Source organism: Leptodactylus fuscus, chromosome 8, assembly GCF_031893055.1.
Source record: "Leptodactylus fuscus isolate aLepFus1 chromosome 8, aLepFus1.hap2, whole genome shotgun sequence".
Classification (NCBI taxonomy): Eukaryota; Metazoa; Chordata; class Amphibia; order Anura; family Leptodactylidae; genus Leptodactylus; species Leptodactylus fuscus.
In genome coordinates, this window is record NC_134272.1 from 69,714,574 (window position 1) to 69,740,348 (window position 25,775).

Genomic DNA, 25,775 nt, shown 5'->3' on the forward strand with positions numbered 1-25,775 from the left:
CCATAAACAACAACACGGAATCTGGCTCCTCCCATAAAGCTGATCACGTGGCCGTGACATCCGCAAAGGTCCTTCAGCATAGCAGGCTCCATCTTGTAGTGGAGTTTGCGTGTTGTTCGTGCAGCTAGTGGGACGTATAGAGAGATTCTATCAGAGTGTGCCGAGGACCGGGCCTCCTCCGGGGACAGACAGCAACCATGGGGAAGTCATTCGCGAATTTCATGTGTAAGAAGGATTTCCATCCCGCCTCTAAATCCAACATAAAGAAGGTGAGCAGTGACTGTGACACTAAGGGGGTGAGGTGGTTGTCATGGTAATCGCATCCTTCTGACTCCCCCCAAACAGGGCCTGAAAATAAAGCACTTCCTGGTTTGTGGCATCACGTGACCTCCGCCCCCCCAGCCAGTCAGCAGCTCTGAAAAGCATCATGTGATCTACAGTATTGTAGACTGACTGACTGGCTGAGAGGGATCATGTGACCCCCACTTTAGCATTTCTGGGAGAGGGGCTGTAGCAGTGCTTGTGTGGTCAGGCTTAGGCTACAAATAAACTGTGACCGTGACTTGTCATGGCAACCAAAGATCTCTGTGCCCCCCCCCTGCCACTCCTTTATCAGTGTAAGAATAGTCAGCCACATTGCCCTGAGGGCGCCAAAAGTTCAGGCAGTGCCGGGTGTTTGTGTGACTTGAAGCCGCAGGACCCTCGGCTTTGTAATGCGGCTCCTCTCACTCACATGGATGACGTAGTCGCAGGATGACGCGGTGACCTTTGGCTGTACAATGGCAGTTTTTATGTACGGGGGCCTTTTATGGCGGCACAAGTTGTAGCGTCTATCTATCCCATTTTGGGGAAGGTCCAATGACTTGTGGGTGATGGGGATGAGCGCCCGCACGGCAGCCTCTAACTCCGCTACTCCACAACAATCCGAGTCTCTTGGTGACAGAGTGCATTTGGAAATGTTTGTCATTGAAGGCAAATAAACACCCACCAGGGGGCGCCATCTGCATCTATCTCCTAATGTCCGCTCTTTCATCCTATGATATATAAGAGCAGTGGATATTGAATAACAGTAATGTGAACGCACCCCGACCACTACAATGATTGCATATGGGATAAATATATTTGTAGTTTTATAATTAGTGCATTATTGTGCATGGAGATTACTAATTTGTTTTTATTTGTAATCTATGGAAAGGCAGGGTGACTTTAATTGCTATTTTTTTTAACAGGGCTTGAACCTGTGATCTTTAGATTGTTGAGATGAGAGAATTGCTGTATAACTAGTGAGACCGGCCACAGGCAAGCCTCAATAGTTATTTTCCTATAACAGGCCTGGGAGCCTTCAAAAGGCAGGTCCTCTGCTTAAAGGATATTCCCAATTTATCATGTTATCGCCTATCCATAGCCAGTTAACCTAAGTGAAAAGCTATGACCAAGGCGATATATTGATGATATACTATGTACTGGATATGACGTGCTATTGCAACTCATCTTCCATCAGTATAGTCTTGGACAACCTCATTCAAACACAAGGAAACATGGAAATTCTGTCGATTGTTGGACTTAATCAGATTCAATTTACCATCATTGATTCTTCTGTTAAAGCGGCTTTTCTCGGATTCTGGTTTGTGTAAATCATGAACGCTTTATTATTTACTATAACTCAAAATAACACATAAGACACAAGTCAGAAACCGAAAAGTCTTTGTAGTCTCCTTAAGCTTTGTCATCATTAGTTTTGTTCTCTGTATAAACCAGTTCTCCCCTAGTGTCTCTGTGTATATTTCATACATATGAACACACATGACCTGCACTAGAGGAATTGTGGCTCATGGGCTCTCAGGTTAATAGGATTTAGCCTAATACCTCGCACACACCTGGAACATGGGACTGTATCACAGTGATGTTCATGTTTTATCTGCAGGTATGGATGGCAGAGCAGAAAATTTCATACGATAAGAAAAAGCAGGAAGATTTAATGCAACAATACTTAAAAGAACAGGAGTCCTACAACAACCGGTGAGCTACTAAAAATGTAAAGGTGTTGTCCAGTCACAAGTTACATGAGGATTACTTGCTCCAACCACAAGGACCCCCACTAATTACAAATATTGGGGTGTCTTGTACCTTAGTTTGAGTGGAGTGTCTGGTTGGAAATGCATACCTCCATCATAACCATTGGAGATAGCCAAAGTGCTGCAATGGTTCCGAGTGAGATGAATGGAGCAGGAGGTGTGCATTTCCAACCAGACACTCGATTCATAGTGGGGTGTCTTGCACCCCAGTTAGAATGAACAGTGAGGGCCCAATGGTCGGACCCCCGCTGATCAGCAAATAACGATAAAGTGATAAAACTTGTTAAGCAGACTGTAATATTACATATTGCTATATTGCTTTTGCGTTTGACTTGAGCGTATTCTTGCACTATACAGTATAATGCTAGGCTGCCAGGAATTCACATACTCTACCTGTATTTTGCATGCTGAATGATTTGGAAAGGTTTCTGCCTCTGTGAGGGCAGCACTGACTATAAACCAGTCTCAGGCAACCTGTAGTCTGTTCATAGGCATGCCCTGTTACATTATTATTGGACTACTGACACTGAATTATAAAATCGTTATGTAGCATTTTGTACTCACATTATATAAACTTAATATTTGTCTTGTTACGGACAGCATGTTATAAATGCAAGTGTAAAGGGTTAATGGGACAAAGATGCCAAAACTAAGCTGTATTTGGTTAAAGAGAAAAATGCAATCCAATCTGAAGGCATCATATCATAAAGCAGGAGGAGCTGAGCAGACAGATAATGGAAAAATATTCAGTATACCGTGTGTGGTATCCATTGAAATCTCTGCTTTTTCTATGCTGACAAGTCCAGGAGGCAGTTGTATCAGTGATTGACAGACTCCCCTCATAGAAAGAGCAAGGTTTTCAATGGATATACCTGTTTCGTTACTCCGTCTCTACAAAAAAAAAAAAAAACCCATACTCTCATGTCTCCGGCTCTCTGGCGTACCCTGCCGCTGTCCGGTCCACTGGTACCCAGAAATCCTCGCTGCATGTGATCGCTGACACCAATCAGCAGCCTAAGGAAAGTACCCAGGACTTCACCCGCATATATCGCCCGTGATGTCCCGGTTCCTTTCCTTGGGCTGCTGATATGTCATGCATACTTTCCATACAAATTCCACAACGAATCAACAGCAAAATCATATCTGATCACTGTATAGAGAAATAGTTAGTCTTCTGAATATTGTAATATGAATGCATATAACATAACTTTTCTTTCTATTTTCTTAACCTGAACAGATTGCTACTGGGTGATGAAAAGGTGAAAAATGGGCTAAATTTTATGTATGAAGCCCCACCAGGGGCTGAGAAAGGTACGCAGTTCATCATTTTCTTGTTACTACTTTATTCTTGTATTTACACAGTGGGGGACACTTATCATGCCTTGCACACCAGATTTCTGGTATACAAGGAGTGAAAAAGTTGCACGTTTGTACAAATTGCTTTTTTGTGGGGCAACATGGTGGCTCAGTGGTTAGCACTGTAGTGCTGGAGTCCTGGGTTTGAATCCTGCCAAGGGCAACATCTGCAAGGAGCTTACATGTTCTCCTCGTGTATGCATGGATCTCCTCCCATACTCTAAAGACATACTGATTGGGAAATGTGTACATTGTGAACCCTACATGGGGTTCACAATTAGGGTTGAGCAATCGGGATCTGATTGGCGATCGAGTAAATTTCACGATCGCGATTGGAATTCCGATCCCGATCTTTTTAGGCAGGATCGAGGTCGGAGGTTATTTCCCACAATGCTTTGCTACTGGCCAGTGTGGGAAAAGCTAACAATGTTAGGAATGAATGGATGCTGCCGGCACACAGCCTGTGCCGGCGTCCGACTGCTTAACCCCCTGCATGCCGGCTGCGTCCATTCATTCCTACGGCATAGCAGGGAGGAAACCAGAGAGTAGATGGTATCTACTCTTTTGTTTTTTCTCTGCTGTGCCGTATCCTCGACTCTGCTACATCTGCATTATTGTACATTGACTTGTCTGTCTACTCTTCTTCGTCCCTGCTTTACCGTATACTCATCAGCTCTGCTACATCTGAGATCTACATCTCAGATGTAGCAGAGCTGAGTATACGATAAAGCAGGGACGAAGCAGAAGAGTCGATAGACAAGTCCACTTACTTGCACAGATTCGCACCCTTAGAGAGTCACCTGAAAAACTTGGTGCTCAGGATAACGTTTCTTATGATCAGCTGCATGGAGCCGCTTCCAGCACCCTGTCTATACTCAATACGGGGATGGAAGCAGAAAGTTCCTTAGCCTGTGAACAGCTCCCATTGACAGTGCCCAGCTGCTATAGAGGAAACAGAGATACTGTATACCTGTTGGGGCCCCATTGATCAGGTATTTATGCTAAGGATAGGCTGTAAAAACCTTAACCCTGTACAACCCCATTCAGTCTCTGTCAGATGTTGAAACCAGGGTAGAACATGCAGACTCCATAACTTTCATGCCATTGTCTCGGGCTGGATTCAAACCCAGGACCAATGCGCTGTAAGGCAACAGTGCTAACCACTGAGCTAGCATGCCATTGCCTGGTTTGTACTTTAATCCATAATAACTGTACTGAAATACTAGTTTCACCAGTTTATCAACCTCTATGTATTGGGACTTCACCTTCAACATTTGGGCCCCCGTGCTATGGGTCCTGTGATGGTATATGCAGACATTGAAGATGGATGCAACCGTTGTGTTGGGCATCAGCTTTGTACAACACAACTATCATGTGAAATTGTCTCCATAGGGGGTCAACATGGAGGCTCAGTGGTTATCACTGCAGCCTTGCGGTGCTGGAGTCCTGGGTTTGAATCCTGCCAGGAACAACATCTGCAAGGAGTCTGTATGTTCTCCCTGTGTTTGCGTGGATTTCCTCCCATTCTACAAAGACATACTGATAGGAAAAAAAAGTACATTGTGAACCCTATATGGGGCTCACAACCTGCAAAAAAAAACGAACAACAATTGTTCCCATAAGATATACTGGGGTTAGATCTAATTGCAGAGACAAACTTGCACTTTCTGATGCAAACATTCAGCCTACCTATGTGGCCCTGGCCTAATGTTTTGGTTACTGTAAAGCTTTGCCTTATACAAACATTTGCTAACATTTTGTGTTGTAGGTTATTTATAATGAGTAAAACAAAAATTTAATTCAACATTATTTTTATTTTTTATTTTTTCCACTCCAAACTCGTGAATCAAGAAACAAAAGAGGTAAGTACTATTAAAAACAAAAACCTGCATGTTCTGTCTCTATTCTCTTTCATAGAGTCATGTAAACTGTAGTAATTCCCAGATGAATACTTTGAGCAACATTTTTACAATTTCATCGGCCCCCTACATAAAAAAAAATCTTACTTTTATTTTGTTACATTGAGTTAACTGCAAAATAACTTTCTAAATCTTAATTTAAAAAAAAAAATAAAATCTGACTGTTTTGTTGAAGTGCAATATAACTTGAATTTAGAAATATATGTAGTCAGTGACAGATTGTGTGATCTGCCCTCCCCGAAGCCTTGGATGCTTTTTTTCCTATTGGTATTGTCATCTGGCTGTACCCCCAGTGGTATATCTAACACTGGGCTAATATAAGGGGGAAATGAGGAAGAGCTGACAGCCAAGAGTAGTATATTGGATATGTCAGAAGCTACAGCACAGCCGGCTAAGTACAGGAGTTACACAGAGTCTACAACAACAGGATGGTGAGGAATTTTTAATGATTATGTAGAAAGTTGCTTCATTTGTGAACTGTAAAAAAAACATTGATGCAAAGCTGTTCATAGAAGTTTTCACCCTTCTCTAAATTACATGTCTTGTGCATTTTAGTTGGTATCCTCTTATTGCCATGTCCATGTATAGTGCAGTATAGATTTAGTCACTTTTACCACTTGTTACCTCTTGATGTCACTGTTGTATTGCTGTCTATGTAGCTTCTTCTTTAAGGTAATAGAGAGAAATCTGTACTATAGCAATAAATCTTATGTAGTTACATTGCATTTCAATACACATTGGGATCCTGAGCAAGACAATGACCGTAGTGGTCGCATGAAGGTACTTGCATCTTGGACAAGGACATAGCTGTTCCTACCGAATGCATTAGTGTAAGTCTATTTCCTTAGAATGTGACGGCTTTCTACATATGCATGTATATTATGGCGCTATATGTGCGTGAATCCCTAATATACTTGTATTATCAGAATCTTTCACTTTTAGGAGAGGGGTGACTGCTGTGATCTGTAGGCTATAGATGGGCGCAGTCTTTTTTTAATTCCCCATTATTGCCCTGCTATATTATTATATCACTTCTATTCAGTAATGAAGTCTGATATTCTTGCATATTATTTCTATTTTATTACCAGATCAGATACAATACTATAGGATAGTATCACATTTTGCTCCTAAAACCCCAGACACTGAGCTGACCCCGATTTGGATGAATGGGTAGCCGTATACTATGTGGTTGTATCAATTTTTCTCCAGAGCAGGCGCCACTCTTTGTACAAGGTCCACTCTGGCTAAAAGATTTGGGTGCGAGATTACCCATTGTGGTGCCCATATGCTCTAACAGGTATGGAGAGGGGTTGTCTGGGTAGCATTGACCCTTTCAAGAAGTGAGTCAGCCTTTAGACATTGATGAACTATTCTTAGGATAGGGCATCAATACCAGACCAGTGGGCGCTGGACACCCGGCATCTGCATAGAACAGGTAATAATGGCAGACACTGCGTAGTGACCGTGGTAGGTTATTGCAGCTCAGCTCCCATTCAAGAGGTAATAGGTGGTGCAAATTATAAAATGCATGCTATTCCCCCCCCCCATTATAAAATATGGACATCATATAGTTTAATTCCACACCCAATATGGAGAGGGGTTGTCTTACAAGAGGTTATGCAGCCTTAAGATGGATGACCTCTTCTAAGGACAGATCCTCAGTTTCTGATCCCAGCACCTCCAGCAGATGGCTCTGTACACTGTGTAATGGCTGCTGCAGCTCAGCTCTCATTCACTTGCTGAAACTATGGGCATGCGGATGTCACACATGGAGGGTCACTCTGTTGGGACGATCCTTTTACCTAGAAGCCCCGCTGAGTTTTCCTCTTTTGGCTTTGTGGTAGTTAATGGTTAAATTCTATTGTTGTATAATTGTCCTAAAATTGTATTTTTTTTTCCCATCCCTTTAAGTGTATCAGTGGGGCAGGTGTCAATACTTCTGGGGGTTTTGTTTTGTTTTTGTAGTTTTCTTTATTTCTTTGTATTTTCTTAAATGCCATTCTGATGTTTAAAAAAAAAAAAAAAAACTCATTTGCCTAAATATTTTATTTTTTCTTCTAGACAGAGGGGGAGAATACTGAATACAAGTTTGAGTGGCAAAAGATGGCTCCTCGAGAAAAGTAAGGAAGCTTCTTGAGCGTTTTCAGCATGTAATACATGTCGTTTGCAGCGTGACGACCTTTTATTTACATAAATAGCGGTAATAACATCCTTTGTGGATACGATGGCGTTCCTATATGCCGTTCTATTACCGCATCTAGCAGCACTTTTCTCTCTGCATGTTTCCTGCGGAAATCACACAGACCCCATTATAATCTATGGGGTCCACGGGTTTCCTTTAGGTAACCGCTTTTTAATGCGTGCGTATAGGTTTATGTTCAGGGGGGTCCCCAAGCGAATTCCCCAAGCAGAAACCTGAACGCAGATGCGTACCAGGCCTGAGGTGTGGAGCATACTGACCGAATAGTTCACTTTATTCACTGGCTTAGTTGGCATTTAAAATATCTGACAATTTGTTTTTACTTTCAGGTATGCCAAGGATGACATGAACATCAGAGATCAACCTTTTGGTATTCAGGTATTTTCCACATGTACATACATATAATATATATATATATATATATATATATATATATATATATATATATATATATATATATATATATATATATATATATATATAATTATTTAAATGTCTCCTGATCCCCATGCCCCCTGTTAGTGCAGGTGTATCAGGTTGCTATGATAAATTCTCTGTGCACTCCCTGGATTTGATAGATAATGTATTCATCTAATTCTATGTGTCCTTTCCCATTCTGAAGGTTTGATTTAGAACTTGCAGACTGGGGCCTTTGTAGGTTGGAGTTTCCCGGATATAAATATTGATGACTTGGCGTGAATGATGTCATTCAAATATTTTATTTCTGCATTCGTTTTCACAGGTTCGCAACGTGAGATGTATTAAATGTCACAAATGGGGTCACGTGAACACAGACAGGGAATGTCCGTTATTTGGTCTGTCTGGGATCAATGCAAGTTCAGTCACTGCAGACGGATCAGGTAAATCCTTTGATATAGTGTCTATCACTCTCATTTTGTCTCATTCTTAGTCCACTTGTTTTGTCATTTTACTTATATGAAGGATATTGATAAAACTTGTCTTAACCCCGGGAATTAAAATTGCATGCAGTGAATTTCCCAGATAAGTAGATTTGTCTTTGGTTGTGTAGCTTGGTAATAATTTCTGTCTTGTGTAGATGGTCACACACAGAATATACTTTGCAGACTGTTATTAGGAGTCCCAGTGCGAATCATTATCAACATATACTGATTGTCCTTCAGTATCATGTCATGAAAACTCAGTGCTGCTCCTCCCTGGGAAGGTGATGACGGGGCTCCCCCTTCTTTCCCACTGCACGTATAGACCTATGGGAGGCAAGAAGTGAGCCTGGTTAGAGATGCAATCACCATTGTTATCCACTTTGATACTTTGGTTGCCACTGACTGCAGCATCTAAGAGGTTTGACAGTTGTACCACAAATGCCGGGTGCCACTGCCTTCTGAATGTAGTCACGAGGCTTGGCCATGACTTCCAAGGCTGCAATCTTTGGAAGAGTAAGATTGACATGAGTCTGCCAGTGGCACCGGTGTCAGTGGCACCGTCTGATGTATAAATAGAGTGTTGCAAAGACCAGCATGACCATCTTAATTCCAGCGTTGACAAGTAGACATTGTGTATATTATTCTACAATTAAAATGGCTTTGTTCATGGCAGAGTTGCAAACAGATCCGGCTTTTTGTTTGTCAGGAATGGTGCAGAGCCTCTGCCTTAGCATGGCGTCTTGCAAGGAGGTAAGAAGGTACTATATAGGGGAAAAATATTAGTTATCCTATTGGTTAAAGGGGTTTCCCCCATGACTATAACCATATTTTGATTTGTAGACAATAAAGTGTTTGTTTTTCTATCTAAAGAATTAAAAAATTTCCCAAGTTATAAAGATTTTCTCTAACTATCTTAGTATTGTTTTGATCACTTGGCAGTGCATATGAATGCAGGAACTTTCTCTGGGATAGGTCTTGTCAGAACCCCAGCCATGATTTCCATATGCAGCCCAAGAAGTGAACCCGGCCACAATATAAAAAAAAAAAAATCCATGCATTAATGGTCATATCCACTGGCTTGTGATCAACAGACTATCACCACTAAGGGCTAGTTCACACGTGAACTGCCCGCGCGGGTTTTGACACAGAGAGAGACGCGGCGAGCCGCGTCTCTCTCTTGTCAAAACCCGCCCGCCGCGACCATCGCTGTCGCGGCTTAACCCTCTGCTGTCGGCTCAAATGAATGAGCCGACATAGGAGGGAGCTGCGGGGGGCGGAAGCCGCGCGACTGAGACAGCGCGGCTTCCGCCTGAAGAAAGGACATGTCCTTTCTTTTCTCCGCTAGCAGCAGCTCGCCGCTAGCGGAGAACAGAAGCCCGGCGGTCTCCATAGACCACCATTATAAGGGGAGGTTTTGGACGCGAAATCCGCTGTCAAAAACCTCCCCTTATACTCACGTGTGAACTAGCCCTAAGATGCAATTTTTTTTAAAATTTATTTACATTTGCAAAAATGTTTTTAATTGTCTAAAAAAATATGCAAATCTATTCTCCAGGCTGTAATTAGGAGAACAGTGCACTCTGTACGCCGCCCTCTAGAGGGCAGCCCCCTTAACATCATGCATGACTCAGTTAATAAGCCTACTAACATGATGTGGATTTAATTGCCAAATTAGTATTTCTATTCCAAAAGGAACAGATTCCCAGCTATGGACAGCGCTGTTTCGGTCTTTTGGACCTCCTCAGCATAGCGCAGGGATACTGATTTGTCTACAAATTTAAATATGGTTATATATGTAAGACTACACCTTTAAGGACAGACATGTCCTCATATTAACATGGAGACAGTCCAGGCAAGCTATAGGTGTCTTATGCCAGATCCATAACGTGTACTCGAGATGATAAACACAAGGACACAGAACAAGCCCCTTGTAGCCAGAGCAGAAATCTGTTGCTTTTGTGACCATGTGCAGTGAGACCTCTTTGAGAAGACCATCTCCTTACCCATAACACATTTGGGACAGATTTCCAGATGGCCATCTTCTTTGTAGAAGACCGCTATTTGGGTGGTTATCTTGAAGAGGTTTCATTGCATGCCATTAGAAGGTAAGCTCATTTGCAGCTATATGCAATCCCTTTGCTGCCGGGCAGGTTGCGAGGGGGTGTTTCAGGTGGAATAACCCTCTTTAATACATGCTTTCCTTTTCTTATCCTGCTGCTTTCTATTTGATGAAATGCCATCTTTCTTTTCAGCACAGCTGAACCTATTTGTCAGAGCCATTGTATGATAAAGTCGGATATTCACACAAATTAATGTCCTAGCGTGAAATTTTTGTTCTTTTAATTGTAGCCGCTAGGTAATAATTTTTGTACCTGCCATGTGAAGCCTTTGTTCACACTCAAAGATATTTGAGTGGGATATGAATTTTTTTTTTTTTTTTTTCTCCCTGACCATCTCAAACTTTACAACTCTCTCGAATGGTTCTTTTTGATAAGACAGAAAGCAAAGTTAAGAAAACACTAGGGTAGGTCTAAAAATATACCTGGTTATGGTGAAGGTCACAACCCAACAGCATGACAAGTCAGAGGAGAGTCCCTGTTGATGAAACCCAACGTGAGGTCTACAAGACTCAGAAATCACAGGTTTCGAATGATGAAAAAGATGTGTGCGGCATCGCTACATGGTGGCTTGGTCTTGGAAAAGTTCAAAAACATCAGAAAGGCCCGGCTTCCAATCTTCTGAAAGGCCAGGATCATTTATTGGTCTTCTGTTCTCCTCCATGCATGTTAGATGTCTGGTGGTCCTATTGAGATAGACACAACATGGCTATAAAGAGAGGGTAAGAGACGGCGGCAATCTCCAGGCAACAGTGGTAAGACGCATTCAAGGCATATCAAACAAGCCTTGGCCCTTCACCTGACGAGCGCTCTCTGCCCATCACAGATCCTTCTAATGGGCAAAATTGTCTTGTTGCCATGGAAAATACTCTAGGGTTTGTCGTTGCTTCTTTTTTGAGAGTCATACCAAAATCGTGTTATTTATTTCATTGGGGTGGCTCTGTAGCTACTGTGGTACATGGCCAAGTGAAAATGGTTCTGTACCCTTTAGGGATTTTTGGGCAACCATTTTGAAACCAGAATTTAATGGGATTGGCCCATGAAGCAAATAATTTTTTAGATTTAGAATGACCTGAAAATCAGGGGGTCCGGCTCCAGAGACCCCCAGTGTTCAGCCCTTACCGCGGAGAGAACCTGCGGCCAGGGCTCTGCAGGGAGGATGAATAGCAAACTATGTCATACAAGGATAACCCGTGTCCATCTCTGTTCTCTTTAATATGTAATATATTTTGAGAGATGACCCCTTTACCTACCTTCTCCCGCTTCAGCCATTCTTTTGGTTTTGCACTTCCCGTTTTTCAAAAACCACTTTTTTCTTTTTTTCACCATTTTGTATGAGGGTTTACTTCTGCAGGACAAATTGTACTTCAGTGTTCCCATATCATAGGCCGTGTAATGTACTGGGAATCTGAAATTAGGAAAAAAAAAAATCTGTATGTGGTCCATTTTGTCATGAGCTTTGTTTTTCCAGCATTCACCTTTTAGTTATATTGGGTTGGTATGATCATGACAATACCATTTATATAGGTATGTTTTAAAAAAAAAAAAAAAAAAAAAAAAAAAAATTCAAAACTTTGGAAAATTTAAATATATAAAAAAAAAATATATAAATGCCAGAATATGGCTACTTAACATTTTTAAAAAATTTTATGGTTTTTAAATTTTTAGAGCTATGTAAGGCTTCTTTCTTCGTGGGTCAACTTATATTGGTTCTTTTATACCATTTGGGGGAATATGCAACATTTTGCTAATTTAAAAAAAAAAAAAAAATTAAGGGGGATGGTAAATGGTGAAAAATGGCAATTTGTCAATTTAATTTACTTTTCACTATGGCATTCATTTTATATATTCTAGTTTTGAATATTTTTGGAAATGAGTTAGCCTAATGTTTGTTTTTATACGGGATCTTGATTTGACTTGAACTGTGAATTATTTTTTTTCAATATATTTAATTTTTTTAGAATTTTATTTTATATTTATTTATTTATTTACTTTTGAACCCAAGGAGGTGTAAGCCTCCATGCAATATACTGCAGTACTAATATATAGCATTGTGTAATAGAGGTGTACAAATAACAGGCCTAGGAGCCTTCCACTGTCATAGTAAGCAGTCACTGCCATAGGAATGCGTGCAAGCGGCTGAACTCCAAGGGGTTAAGCTCATCGATTGAATACCTCGACGCCATAGGAATGCGTGTAAGCAGCCGAACGCCAAGGGGTTAAGCACATCAAATATTCGATGTGCTTAACCCCTTGGTGTTCAGCCGCTTACACTCATTCCTATGGCGGCAAGGTATTCATTCGAATGCTACTTGCTCATCTCTAACCACCACTATAAGGGTCAGTGCACACAGAGAAATTTTTGGCGGTGAATCCGCCTCAAAATCAGCCTACAAAAAAAAGCCTCACTTCTATTGGGAGGCTTTTTTTGGAGGCTGATTCTGAGGCGGATTCAGTGTCAAAATCAGCGCCAAAAAACTTTGTCTGCACTGACCCTAACGCCTTCTGGGTGGTGGTGATCCCAGGCATTATGGCTCATCCTGTGTCACATTTCACTAAGGCAGACTATGATTATGGACATTACCACTAGGTCTTCAATATATGGAAAAGTGGAAACCTGGCGGTGACGGCGCCGACTCAGCTCCTAAGTGGGTGCCATGTTTGAAGTCCTGATATTTGGCGTATTCATTACAGTGGATTAAATATAATTCTGCAAATTTCAGGCTTAAAGGGGTCCTTGCCCTACTTGTTAGGAGCGTCCCTTTCTTAACAAGCAGCAGATCACAAAATGTCGCCCTACTGGCACCCCAAACAATCAGCTGTATCTGTGAGAAAAGAAGGCAGTAAGTCAGAGTTGGGTAACCTTCAGCACTCCAGCTGTTGTAAAACTACAACTCCCAGCATGCATACTTGCTCTGCTGTTCTTGGAAGTCCCATGGAAGTGAATGGAGCATGCTGGGAGTTGTTAGTTTCACAGCAGCTGGAGAGCCGAAGGTGTTGTATTTGTCAGCAGCGCCACTACTGGAGAATTTAAGCATTACACTGTGCCCAATCAAATCACTGGCTTGCCCTTGTAATACATGGCCAGTGAGGGGTCCTTCTTGTAACTGCTAATGGGGTGTATAGAAATGAGTTCTTTAAAATAGACCACCCGTTCTAAGTTGACAAAGATTTGGAAGACCTGTGCCTGTCCCGTCAGCTTATTTCCCCCTCTCTCCTCCACTTGTTGTAGTATAATATTTGCTGTCTAAACCGCCTTCTTGGCATCCCAGGGACTTCTTGAAATCCAGTCTAAGCACAAAAGAAAATAAGTTGTACTCTTTTATTTTGAAGACCTGTGAAGTGTGCGGCAGGGTAGTGCTCAGCATTGACGTTCTGCGGAAAGACACAAAAAACCTGACAATCAACCGCAAAACAGAGCGGTGTAGCAGCTATAATAAAGTCTCTCTCAGCCTATGTGTGGTGACACAATAGTACCGCCGAAAGCAGCGCAGCGTTCACATACATCATGCCTTAAAGTATTGACTTTCACAAAATGTTCTGGATCTGCCTGAGGAAATTATCGCCCTGTGTACGGCAAGCTCCATTTTTAAAAGCTACTTGATATTCATTGCGGCAGAACAGAAATCGCTGTCAAAAACACCAACCTGGATCGAATATTAATATTTTATACTTCTATCTTAGCGCTTGGACTTTTTTTTTTTTCTCTAAGTATATCTGAGTCCCAAAAGCTACAGTGTTATCCTGTTTCCTGCTGCTTGTATGCATATGTAGAAGTGTATTCATATAGACTGTCATGTCCTACAGATATTTTTAGCCGCATTTATTCGGTGAATATTTATTTTCTGTTATACAGCACTAACATATTCTGAGATTACAAAGAGAAAGGCATCCGGTGCACCGTAGAGTAGTGTGGCGGGTGATATGACAAGAAGGGGCTCAATGGTTGAGTAGTGCTGAGTATGTGTAGAGGGGCTGGTCGAATCCGGATGATATACAGAAAAACAAGGGTATATAAGTTGTGTTGCCCAAAACCAAATGACTGCCATGAAGATACAGTTAAATACAACTTTACTTAGACTTCGTGTTTCAGGAGTGTACCGCCTCCCTTCTTCAGGACTGATCAAGGAAAAAGTTGTGAAGCTTAGGAGTCCTGTGACAGCGGCTCCAGTGTCTGATGTCTTAGGCCCGGTGCACATCTAAGGAGTCCCCGAATAGAAACCTATACGCATTAAAAAGTGGCTACCTGGGAAACTTACTGACCCCATAAACTAGATTGAGGTCCATGTGGTTTCCGCACAAAACAGTACTGCTAGCGGCACTTTTCTCTCCGCATGTTTCATGTAGAAGTCACATAGAACCCATTATAGTCTATGGGGTCTGCGGGTTTCCTTAGGTAACTGCTTGTTAATTCGTATAGGTTTCCGTTCAGGGGGTCCCCAAACGGAAACACAAACCCAGATGTTCATGGGCCTTACTACAGACCTCAAATGCTTTGTCTGAATAAAGTTGTATTTGACTGTGTCACCGTGCCAGCCAACCATTTTGGGCGTTGCAACTTCTATCCCCATGCTTTTCTATATATCATCCCAGTACAGAGATTGTCATCATCCATATCAGTCACTGTCCTCACAACTTCTGTTCTATAGCTCCAATGTAAACTAGAAACTAAGCATAGGACAACATGGGAAGCCGATAAATGGTTTAGTACAAAGTACTGAGATTGTAGGAGGAAAACCATATAGGCCGAGGAAGAACATACAAACTTCATATATAGGTTGCCCTTAGAATCCAGCAGCATCCTAACAAAGCTTGAGTCTTCCATATGGTTTGACTTCAAGCAAGAGACAAGACCTGTTGAAGAGCTTGACGTTGACTTATAGGCCTACTTTCTAATATTTGCTGGCAGCCATCAGGGAGAACAGCCAGTTGGGGTATTAGGAAGGCCATGTCCCTTGCAGGGAGGTCACACCCATTTTGGGTACGTTACTTCCTCTTTTGTGATGTGAGCACAAAAATGTGCCCTAAGCACCCTCTTTTATTACGTGATCAGCACATACTGTGCCCATTTTACATAGTGTTACAGATATGCTTGTCAGGGAGTTCGCCTCTATTTTCAGGAGCCTCCTGGACATTCTGGGAGAATTAACAAGAGTGTTTATAGGGCAGCTGTCCAACAGGTGGCAGTAGAGAGACAGTTTTACTTTTTTCCCAGGGACCATTACTTGGCTTATAAGACTCTCTTGTACCATCTTGGCCATCTCCATAAGTATAATTGGTATCCCTTAGGCCTTAATGATAATCGTAGAGTCATTGCAGATGACAAATTTAATGCCGACACGAACCCATCATAGTCAGCTTTTTACCCAGTGTTTTAGTTACAGTTCACATCATGATTGTACAGTAAGTTTAGTGTGTATGATGGGGAAACTCCCGCTATACATTGTAAACTCATTCATGGGTTACATTAGCCTGACAGTATGTGACTGGTCTCCTAAAATCGAGGCTGGAACAGTGAAGTAGACTAAGCTATCCGCTTACAAAAAGTAACAATAATACTTTACGATAGGTCATCAATTCAAGATCAGCAAGGGTCCAGCACCTGGGGATCGCCGCCCATCAGCTGTCTTAAGAGACTGCAGTATTTACCAAGCACAATGACGTATATTTGTACAGTTTGGTATTACTGCTCAGCCCTTCACTCCATTGGAACTGAGCTGCAGTCGGGCAATGCGACCGGTAAACATGTGATATGTGGTATGACCTCTGAAGTGGGACCGGCGCTTGGACAGCTGATCCACGGGGTGGCCCCCCATGAATCTTCAGGTGATGACCTATCCTAAAGCGAGATCATCAATTAATAAAATTCCAGGAAGCCCCTTTAATGAGATGGTCTTACAAAACGGGTGCGGTGCTGATTTTCAGTGTTCCGTCCTCTTTAAACCCTGACACGGCTAAGGCCCACAGGACGTCCCGCAGCAATAAAGCACTTCGGGGAAATCCGTGGTGGCAAGACCTCGTGGTTCTTCCCGCTGCACTTTAAACAGAAAGTTTGCAGAGTTTTTTTTCCTCAATGGACTTTCTGTTATAATTATACCTATGGGGAAACTGCTGGTGTTTCTGTAGGTATAATTGACATGCTGCGATTTCTAAAACCACGCCGGTTTTGAAAATCCCGACGTGCCCGCATGGCGGTTTTTACCGCAAAGTAGACATGGACATCCTACTGTAAAATGCCGCAATTTTTCCTACGCCTTTTCCGTTCCTTGGGGCCCCTGCCTCATGCAGAATACTATCTTATACTCCTCCGCACAGAATACCATGTGACCCTAACCTTAGAGACCCTCTTTAATTTAAAACCTGTCTATTAACCTTGGTGGATTCCAGGTTTAATCCTCCCAACCTGCGCACGCCTGCACCGATGTGTAGATTTAATGGTGACATTTCTTCCCAGCACATATAGGGTGACCTCTATAGGTGGGGGACATTTCCATTGGCATTGTATTATTTTTTCCGAAGATTTGCACCTCCAGTTCTTTTCTAAACCGCATTGTCTACCTGTCCACCGGTGATAAAACACACGGGCTAAGATTCCTTTTTTTTTTGCAGCCTAATCTTGAAACGCTGCCACATTAATGACTGAAAGGCAAAACCACAGAACGATCGGTATAAGAGGTTGACTGTCCCCATTAATGTATCAATCAGAGGTCTATTTGTGCCTCGGCGTTTGACTATTCTTATACTGTATGTTATTTTACAACTCCTCCTGTCGGATACCGAAGCCAAGCTGCCAGGGTCCGTGCCTTTTAAACCTATTGTAATTATTTCAATAAGCAGAAAATGTTTCCCGTACTCTCATAATGGCTGTCTCCGCAGGAATAACAAGTATGAAATGAGCATTTAAAGGCCATTTTTGTGCGGCACGAATTTACATCTCCGCAAAAGTGAAGCAAGCTGTAAGGTGCCAGCCTTTAAGTGGAATAATGATCCTTGGAATAAGCTGGATTTTTAAGTACAAGCAATACTTCACCACTGTACTGTGCTGTGAACATGAAAGTTGGTTTTTTTTTTTTCTCGTAGCCGGCAGGCAGTTTCACATATTTTTCTCGTATGGTCGCTCTGTACGGGGTGGCGGGGCTGCGAGAGGTCTTCCGCTTAATCTAGGTAACACCAGGATACCTTGTAGCATTCTCCCGTAATGAGAACCACCCTAACTAGCGATCCACGCGGCGTGTTGTTTGGAGTATTAGGAAGTTACATAAGAGGGGGAATCCAGCTCCTCGCTTAAACACAAATGCAATTATTTTGTATTCTCAATCCCCCTGGCCGCTGTTTTAGAAAATCATATCCGATGCTTTTCCCAGCAGAAGATTATTGAGTTGATTTAGCACCGATTTTACTTAACAAAGCTTCAAACGCGTTCCTACAGCGGAGTCAGAATAAAAGTAGGGAGATATCAATGATGCATTCAACCAAAATTCCTCTTTTCAGGGCCATCAATGCACCCCTCGGAGTTAATGGCGGAGATGAGAAACAGTGGGTTTGCACTGAAACAGAATGTACTGGGAAGAAACCTGACCGTAAATGATCCATCGCAGGTAATGATCTTTTTTTATTTTATTTTATTTTTTTCTCCTTATCAGTAAGCTGAAAATATCTGTAAATTTTCTCGTGATTGCCTGGAAATGACTACTTGTCGTACGCCCAATATGCATATCCATGGGATCTAGAGGATGACAATGCTAAAGTGGCTCATAATGGCATTTACAGTTACGATTTTATTTCATCCCCCCTGTACGATAGCAGAAATTTTAATATACTTTTTTATTTTTTTACATTTGTGGGGTTTTGCATAAATTGAACACGAGCCCCCCCAGGAGCCCTGAGTGTGAAGTTGAGTAATAACCATCATCTCCTACCACATTGTTCGTTCCCTGCTACCTGCTGGCTGATCCCAAAGAGCTTTGAAAAGGAAGAATAGAAAGGAATTTGTTTCTAGATGGACACAATGGCGGATGGCAGCACTCCACATTGACTTGATAGTGCTGGGATAAAAACTGGGTGCATTAGATTGTATCATCCTGGCACGCCGAGATTGCTGTAATTGAATATTCATAATAAAAGGCAGACATCTCCACAGCAACAACACACCTAAGTGTAACGCCGCCGCTGCCTGATGGCCACTCCATAAAGCTTTTCCTGCGAGCAATCTGTGCACCGCCACTTTTAGTGATGGATTTGTCAAGAGCTTTTGAATCCAGACAAAGCCGCGTATAGGGACAAACGGCAAGACATTAGAACAGTTTGTAAAGGACATGGATATTAAACTTGGCACGGCACGTTACTGTCTCTTATAATCACGCCTTGTCCCTTTTATTGTATGTGCTCTCCCTGCACGTTACATTGTCTGTGCCGCTATACTACTGCTCTTATAGCCGTCCCCACAAATACAGGCTAGAGTTGGTAATGGCCCATAAACAAAGAGTATGTTTTACATGCCCTAGAATAGACACTAAAGTGCTACAACTTTACTAAAGCTGACAGCTTGTGATGTGTATAGCGGTAGTGGTTTATATGGTAGTGGGAAGTCCTATACTATTGTTACTGTCAACGACATCGATAAACTTCATATACGTTTTAGTTTTGGAGACAAATTATTAGTTTAAAACGTTTTTTATAGACAAAAATATAACAGTATCTGAATGAATATACATGAGCGATTTTTAATTTTATTTTATTTTAATCATTTAATAAAGAAACGCACATGACATTCAGGCACATTGCAATATAAGTTATTCCATCCCCCCCCCCCCCCCCCGCTCTAAAATTGTATCTCATTTAGTGATGGCGTATTAGGATCCAGAGCTGTGGAGTTGGTAGGCCAAAGCTAGTGGCTGACTTACCATGAAAGTAAATATGAAACAAACTCTACATCTAATCAATTGTACAATATTAAAGGGGTTGGCCGAACTTAATTTTTTATGGCCTGGGTACTATTCCGTTATCGGGCCAGCAGCAGCGCATTTCAGCACCAGCTTTCGGGACAGCAGTTCAGTTCAGCAGCGGGAATTACAATGACATCCGAGGACTGCTGGCCCGATGCTTGTGCCCAGTAGCCAGTACATCAATGACCCCCCCTCCATCTCCTCCTCCTTCCAGTGCTGCCCCCCAGCTCTCCTTACATCTACCCCGTACCCTCTCCCCGCCACATGACTAAGCCGATGCTGGCCCGATGATAGAGGCCGTGCTTGTGTGTAGTAGGCAGTACATCGATCGATGCCCTCATCCTCCTCTTCCTTCCAGTGCTGCCCCCCAGCTCTTCTTACATCTGCCCCGTACCCTCTCCCTGTAATAGGCCTCACCGTAAATCTTGAGCAATGAATGCTACTAGATAGCCGCCGGACGCTGCAGAAAGTTTGTCCCTCCGGCTCGCTGTAGCTCACCGTTCCTATAGTCGGCGTGTTTCTTGTCAGGGCCTGGATTGAGCCCCGGTGTCTTTCCTTTCGGTCTCGGTACTAGCGCTGAGGTGAGGCCTAGTCGTGTGGCGGGGAGAGGGTACGGGGAAGATGTAAGGAGAGCTGGGGGGCAGCACTGGCAGGAGGAGAAGGATGGGGGAGGGGGGTCATCGATGTACTGGTTACTGGGCACAAGCATCGGGCTAGCAGTCCTCGGATGTCATTGTAATTCCCGCTGCTGAACTGCTGTCCCGAAAGCTGCTGCTGAACTGCGCTGCTGCTGGCCCGATAACGGAATAGTACCATGGCCTGTCCTGCAGGATTCGCCATAAATATATGGCCAACACCTAATCCGATTATACGTACGGAGCCGCTTCCTTGTCTAGCGGCCGGGCGCCTTCACGGTAAACTCAGACAGAGTTTTCGGCATTCGGCCCCGATTTCCCCTTCCCAAACGTACTGTTGTGCCTGTATTGTGTTGCCCAGCCAGTTACCTTTTTAGGGGTACTGCAACACAACTCGTTCATTGGATTGGGTCTGCCGCAGTTCCCTGTATAGCCAGGTGGCCAAAAGCACCAATGTGCATAGAAAAACTGTTAAAGGGGCTCTATCAGCAAAATCATGCTAATAGAGCCCCACATATGCGTGAATAGCCTTTAAAAAGGCTATTCAGTCACCGTAAATCTTATATTAACCCCCGGTCCTGTTTTTAAATAAAAGGATAAAAACATATATGCAAAACGTACTTGAACGTGCACCCTGGGCGGGGATAAACGATGCGACGTCAGCTTCGGGCACGCCTGCCTCTTCTGTCTTCTTGGAGTAATGCCCTCTTCTCCGTGTCTTCTTCCGGCTTCTTCTCGTGAAATCCTGCACCTGCGTAGTAGCGCTTCCCTCCGAATCCCTACTGCGCAGGCTCAGTCCCCGTAGACGTAAGCGACAGTACTGCGCATGTGCAGTACTATCGCGAACTGCCATTAAGTGAAATGGCAAGTGAGCCTGCGCAGTAGTGATTCGTAGGGAAGCGCTACTACGCAGACGCAGGATTTCCTCTAGGAGAAGCCGGAAGACGACACGGAGAAGAGGGCGTTACTCCAAGAAGACAGAAGAGGCAGGCGTGCCCGAAGATGACGTCGCATCGTTTATCCCCGCCCAGGGTGCACGTTCAAGTAAGTTTTGCATATATGTTTTTATCCTTTTATTTAAAAACTGGACCGGGGGTTAATATAAGATTTACGGTGCCTGAATAGCCTTTTTAAAGGCTATTCACGCATATGTGGGGCTCTATTAGCATGATTTTGCTGATAGAGCCCCTTTAAACAGAGGTGAATTACTGCTGCGACCCTCTTCATTTTTAAGATTGCGAGGGTCCAGAGGTCTGACCTCCACTAATCATAATGTGATCGCATGTCCTATATGTCATTGTTTTATGGGATAAAATTCTGGGTTGCATGTAGCCATTACTAGGGGAGCTTACTGAAGGCGGACTTATTCTTTAGTTCACTGGGAGCTGTAAAAATCTGTCCCCCAATTGGGAGGTGTATCCAGCCTGAAACTTCGGCAGGGTAAAAAATTTTTACAGGGTGTTAATAGGAACTGAAATGCAGTAATACCCCCAAACCTTTATGTGAACTGTGCCGTCTGCTTCCAACTCAGTACGCTGTATTGAATGGGGATCTGATACGCCTTGAGCAGCAAATGTATGTGGGGACCATTTGTTGGCCCCCCACTAAAAATAAATTTATGGCCTGTCCTAAGGATAGGCCACAAAATGAATGCCAGAAAGTTATTATCTATTCTTTAACGCCATAGCATTTCAGAAAAAAATGAGACCGGAGCTCAGGGAGAAGTGTCAACCCTGGAACTTTTCCCAAACCAAACTCTGCATGATAGGTGTGTATGGAAACTATAGAAAGGAAACTAGGGTGGCAAGAAGCCACACAATGGACTCTTCATCTTTTTCCCCAACTCAACATGGCTGCGGCTCTCTACCCATCAGCTCAGGGAGAACTGAAAATAACAAAACCTACAAAGGGAAAACTCTTTAAGTCTGCTTACATGACGCAGAATCTGATCTTTTTTTTCATTCTTTTGTTTCTTCTAGGGATATGTTGTAAGCGAACCAGAGGAAGATGACCCAGAGGTGGAATTCCTAAAATCCTTATCTACAAAACAGAAGCAGAAGCTTCTTAGGTAATGCCTCATGTTCATGTATTGAAGTATAGACATGGGAAGGAGACTCATTGTGGTTTACCCTACATGTGCTTACTGTGAGCGAGCTGCAGTACCTGTGCGTTTCTGACCATAGATATGTTCAATTTCCAATAATTGCCATCACTGTGTCGGTAAATGTGCTGAGGTGGACGCACATGCTTAGTCTTGCTTCTTTCTGCTCAGCGGAGTATGAAGAGGGTTTCTTGGTGGTTCTGAAGCTTCAGCATCTTAGCTTGTCAGAGGGGATTCTGAGCATGTGCAATAGCATCAATAGACAGTTCACTCTCAGCACTGGCTGAGCATTTCATCTGGCAAGCAGAGGCAGTCAGATCATGGCGTCAAGGATCCTTCAGCATACTCAATGAATCAGAGTAAGAAGCAAGACTGAGCATGTGCGTCCTTCTCTGTATAGTACGGAGGTGGACATAGAAACTTAAAGTGCTATCTAACATTTATTCCTGTGTAACTGTAAAAACGGTCTATAATTACAAGAGTGGGTTCACACGGGGGGCGTAAGGGTGGATTTTGGCACCAAGAGTGACGCAGGGAGCCGCGTCACTCTCTGTCCAAAACCCGCCTGCCACGACTGTTGCAGCTTCCAACAGTCGCGGATTCCCCCTCCGGAGTAGGCTCAAATGAATGGGGTGATTCCGGAGATTGCTGTGGAATAGACCTGAAGAAAGGGCAGCCCGCTTCTTTTGTCCGTGAGCGGCATGTTGCCTGGCGGTCTTCATAGACCACCAATGTGAGGGGGCGGATTTTAATGTGGATTATGCGCCATAATGTGCCGTGTGAACTAGCCCTAAGCCAGACAATCGTTTTTATTGGTGGAGTTCCTTTGCTTTTACTGACCTCATCATAGTCTTTATAGGTTCAGAAGTCGCCAAGTAATGCCATAAGGTGCACAAGATATAGCGCCATTGCTTCTTCATTCCTGAGTGTTTCAACTTGAAGATCTCATTCTAACGCGCCAAGAGTCTGATCTGCCTAATTTTATAATTTGTGTAGGTGATGACTGTGTTTACTTCTATGATAATAGGTCCCTTGTGGGAAATAACTGTACGAGTCAGAGGAGGGCGAATATTTTACGGTTTGCTGTTGTCACGCATCATTCGCTCTGTCACCATATAACTCGCCATGCATTCATTCTTTTGTTGTATAAAACTATATGTGAATCCGATCAGATCTGACCCTGTTCTACATGGGTGTCCTTATTAAGTCGTTTCATGTCCCGCTTCTTTATTGTGGTAGACAAATATAAAGTCTGATTTATCAGCAGGATCCATGCGTTTGTAAAGTGGCAATGTATACCGTAATTGGTTCGTCCATTGAGAGAAAAAATTCAACCGTGCATAGAGCAAGAGAATTATAGGATTTAGAGCTGGCGTTGTTGAATAGTCTGTCTCTTGGTTAACGTTGCTTTGACAGCGGGGATGCCTGGATTGCACAAAACAATGGTGGGTGTTGCATAAATTACACATATATACATTTAATAGAATGTAAAGCCATTGAAAACCGCACAACATTGTTTTTGTGCCACTTTTTTTTATGTCTTGGACAAAAGTAAAGCAGTGAGCTTTCTCCAGCGATGTGGGCACATACAAGTATTCTTGAGATGCTGTAAGGTGTATAGCGTTTCTATTGTAGATGACACAAGAATATATATTAGTTACAGACTTTTTCGGTCTGTTCACATGTTGTGAATTTGACACTGATTTTTGTGCTTGCAAAATATGGCTGGTGCCCCATGTCGCAAAAATGCTGCGTTTTACAGTACCTGGATAATGACATTGCACAAAAAAACGCCCCCGTTTTTGTAAATCGCAACATGTCAATTATACTTACGGAAATGCCAGCGTTTTCCATATAGGTATAATCGAGGCAGAAATTTTGCAGAGGAGAACTCTGCAGCCGTTCTGTGAAAAACTCTGCAGCACGTTTTTATCCCGCAGCGTTTTTCGCCCACAGCTCGCTACATTGGGCCTTAGGCTTATAGAGACCAGGCGATAAGGGTCCACATCCAATACTTGGGAACGGGATATTGGTAACTCAGTTCATATGCTGTGTAAAATATTAGAGGGAACATAAACACTGCCTTATCTTACACCAGTCTTAGTAAAGACCCCGCTAGTGTAAGACGTGCTGGAATAAATTCCCTTAGTGAATCAGGAGCGGGCTCATGCCCCAGAATGGAAATCCACGCCATAGATTTCCTATGTAACACCGGCTTTGTGATGTGAGTTATAATAAATATATCACCCACATTCACATTATGTGCAGAGAGGGGTATAGTACATCTTTGGGGCAAGAAAGGACTGTAGATGTTGATGGGGAGCCGCTGATTCTTTTGTGAATACCATACAAAAACATGCAGGTTATTATAAATCTTATTAGATAAAATTAGCTTTCTTCCAAAAAAACAGCGCCACACCTGTCTAAAGGTTATATGTGGAACTACACCTCAGCTGGGACAGAATTGCAAACACACATACAACCTCTAGCCAGGTTTGTTGCTGTCATTCCTTTCTAACCCTAGAAATCCCCTCCCCGTCTTCCTCATTCACTATTTGGCTGTCCCTAACCCCCACCGATGATCGTATACCTTATGATGTATTGTCCATTTTATATTTTAGAAAGCTAGATCGTCTTGAGAAGAAAAAGAAGAAAAAAGAAAAGAAAAAGAAGGCCCAGAAGAAAAAAGGCAAAAGCAAGCACAAGAAACACAAAAGCAGCAGCAGCAGTTCCTCCAGCGACTCCTCTTCTAGTAGTGACAGCGAATCGACCAGCGAGGAGGAAGAGAAGAAGAAGCACAAGAAGAAGTCCAAGAATAGAAAGTCTACCAAAGACTCTGAAGATAGCAGCAGTGACCATGAAGATAAATGTAGGTCAAGGAAAGATTCCGAAGAACCTTCCTCGAGCCACAGAAAAAGCGGGGCCGGACCGGACGATTGTAGGAAGGGTAAAGATCTCCAGAGGTCCTATGAGCAGAAACAAAAGCGGGAACATCAAAGGACAACAGAAGACAACAGAGACCATCAACGGGATGAGAGAGCAGAGAAGAGCCATCGGTCGGAAAAATCTAGATCTCACAGAAGTCCAAGCAATGAACGATCTAGAAGCCACCAGCATAGAAGCGAGAGCTCGAGCAGAAGTAACTACAGGGATGGGAGAGAATATGAGAATGGGAAGGACAAGGGGAAGAGCAGAGATCAAAGGAGTCGAAGCAGAGACAGGGGAAGAAGCAGGAGCTGCGAGAGAGATCACAAACGCAGATAGACGAGGTGTACATCATCTCAGTGCCAGCGTCTTCACATGTGGTTTATACATATGTTTCCCATTATCTCAGAGCCTAGAGTAAGTTGTCCTTCAGGCGCCCCATAGCCCCTTGTCTTCTGCTGACTCCATGTTTATGTTGCAATTTTTCAGATTTTCTTGTTCAGCAGCTTTTGTGGAATGACGCTTTTTATTATAAAGACTGATGTCCCGCCTTGGACTTAAAAAGGAGCAATAAAATCATTTCTGACTCCTTTTATCTGA

General features: G+C 42.9%; 1 protein-coding gene across 1 annotated transcript; it reads left to right on the forward strand.

Moving 5' to 3' along the window:
• The first annotated feature begins 34 nt into the window (after window positions 1-34).
• Window positions 35-25,775, forward strand: CIRSR (corepressor of RBPJ and splicing regulator). The gene is made up of 10 exons (XM_075284138.1): window positions 35-269; window positions 1,925-2,019; window positions 3,313-3,386; window positions 5,283-5,293; window positions 7,412-7,470; window positions 7,880-7,928; window positions 8,293-8,410; window positions 18,061-18,167; window positions 22,129-22,217; window positions 24,872-25,775. Exons 1-10 carry the CDS (start codon window positions 198-200, stop codon window positions 25,512-25,514), a joined length of 1,317 nt encoding a protein of 438 aa, XP_075140239.1. The 5' UTR covers window positions 35-197; the 3' UTR covers window positions 25,515-25,775.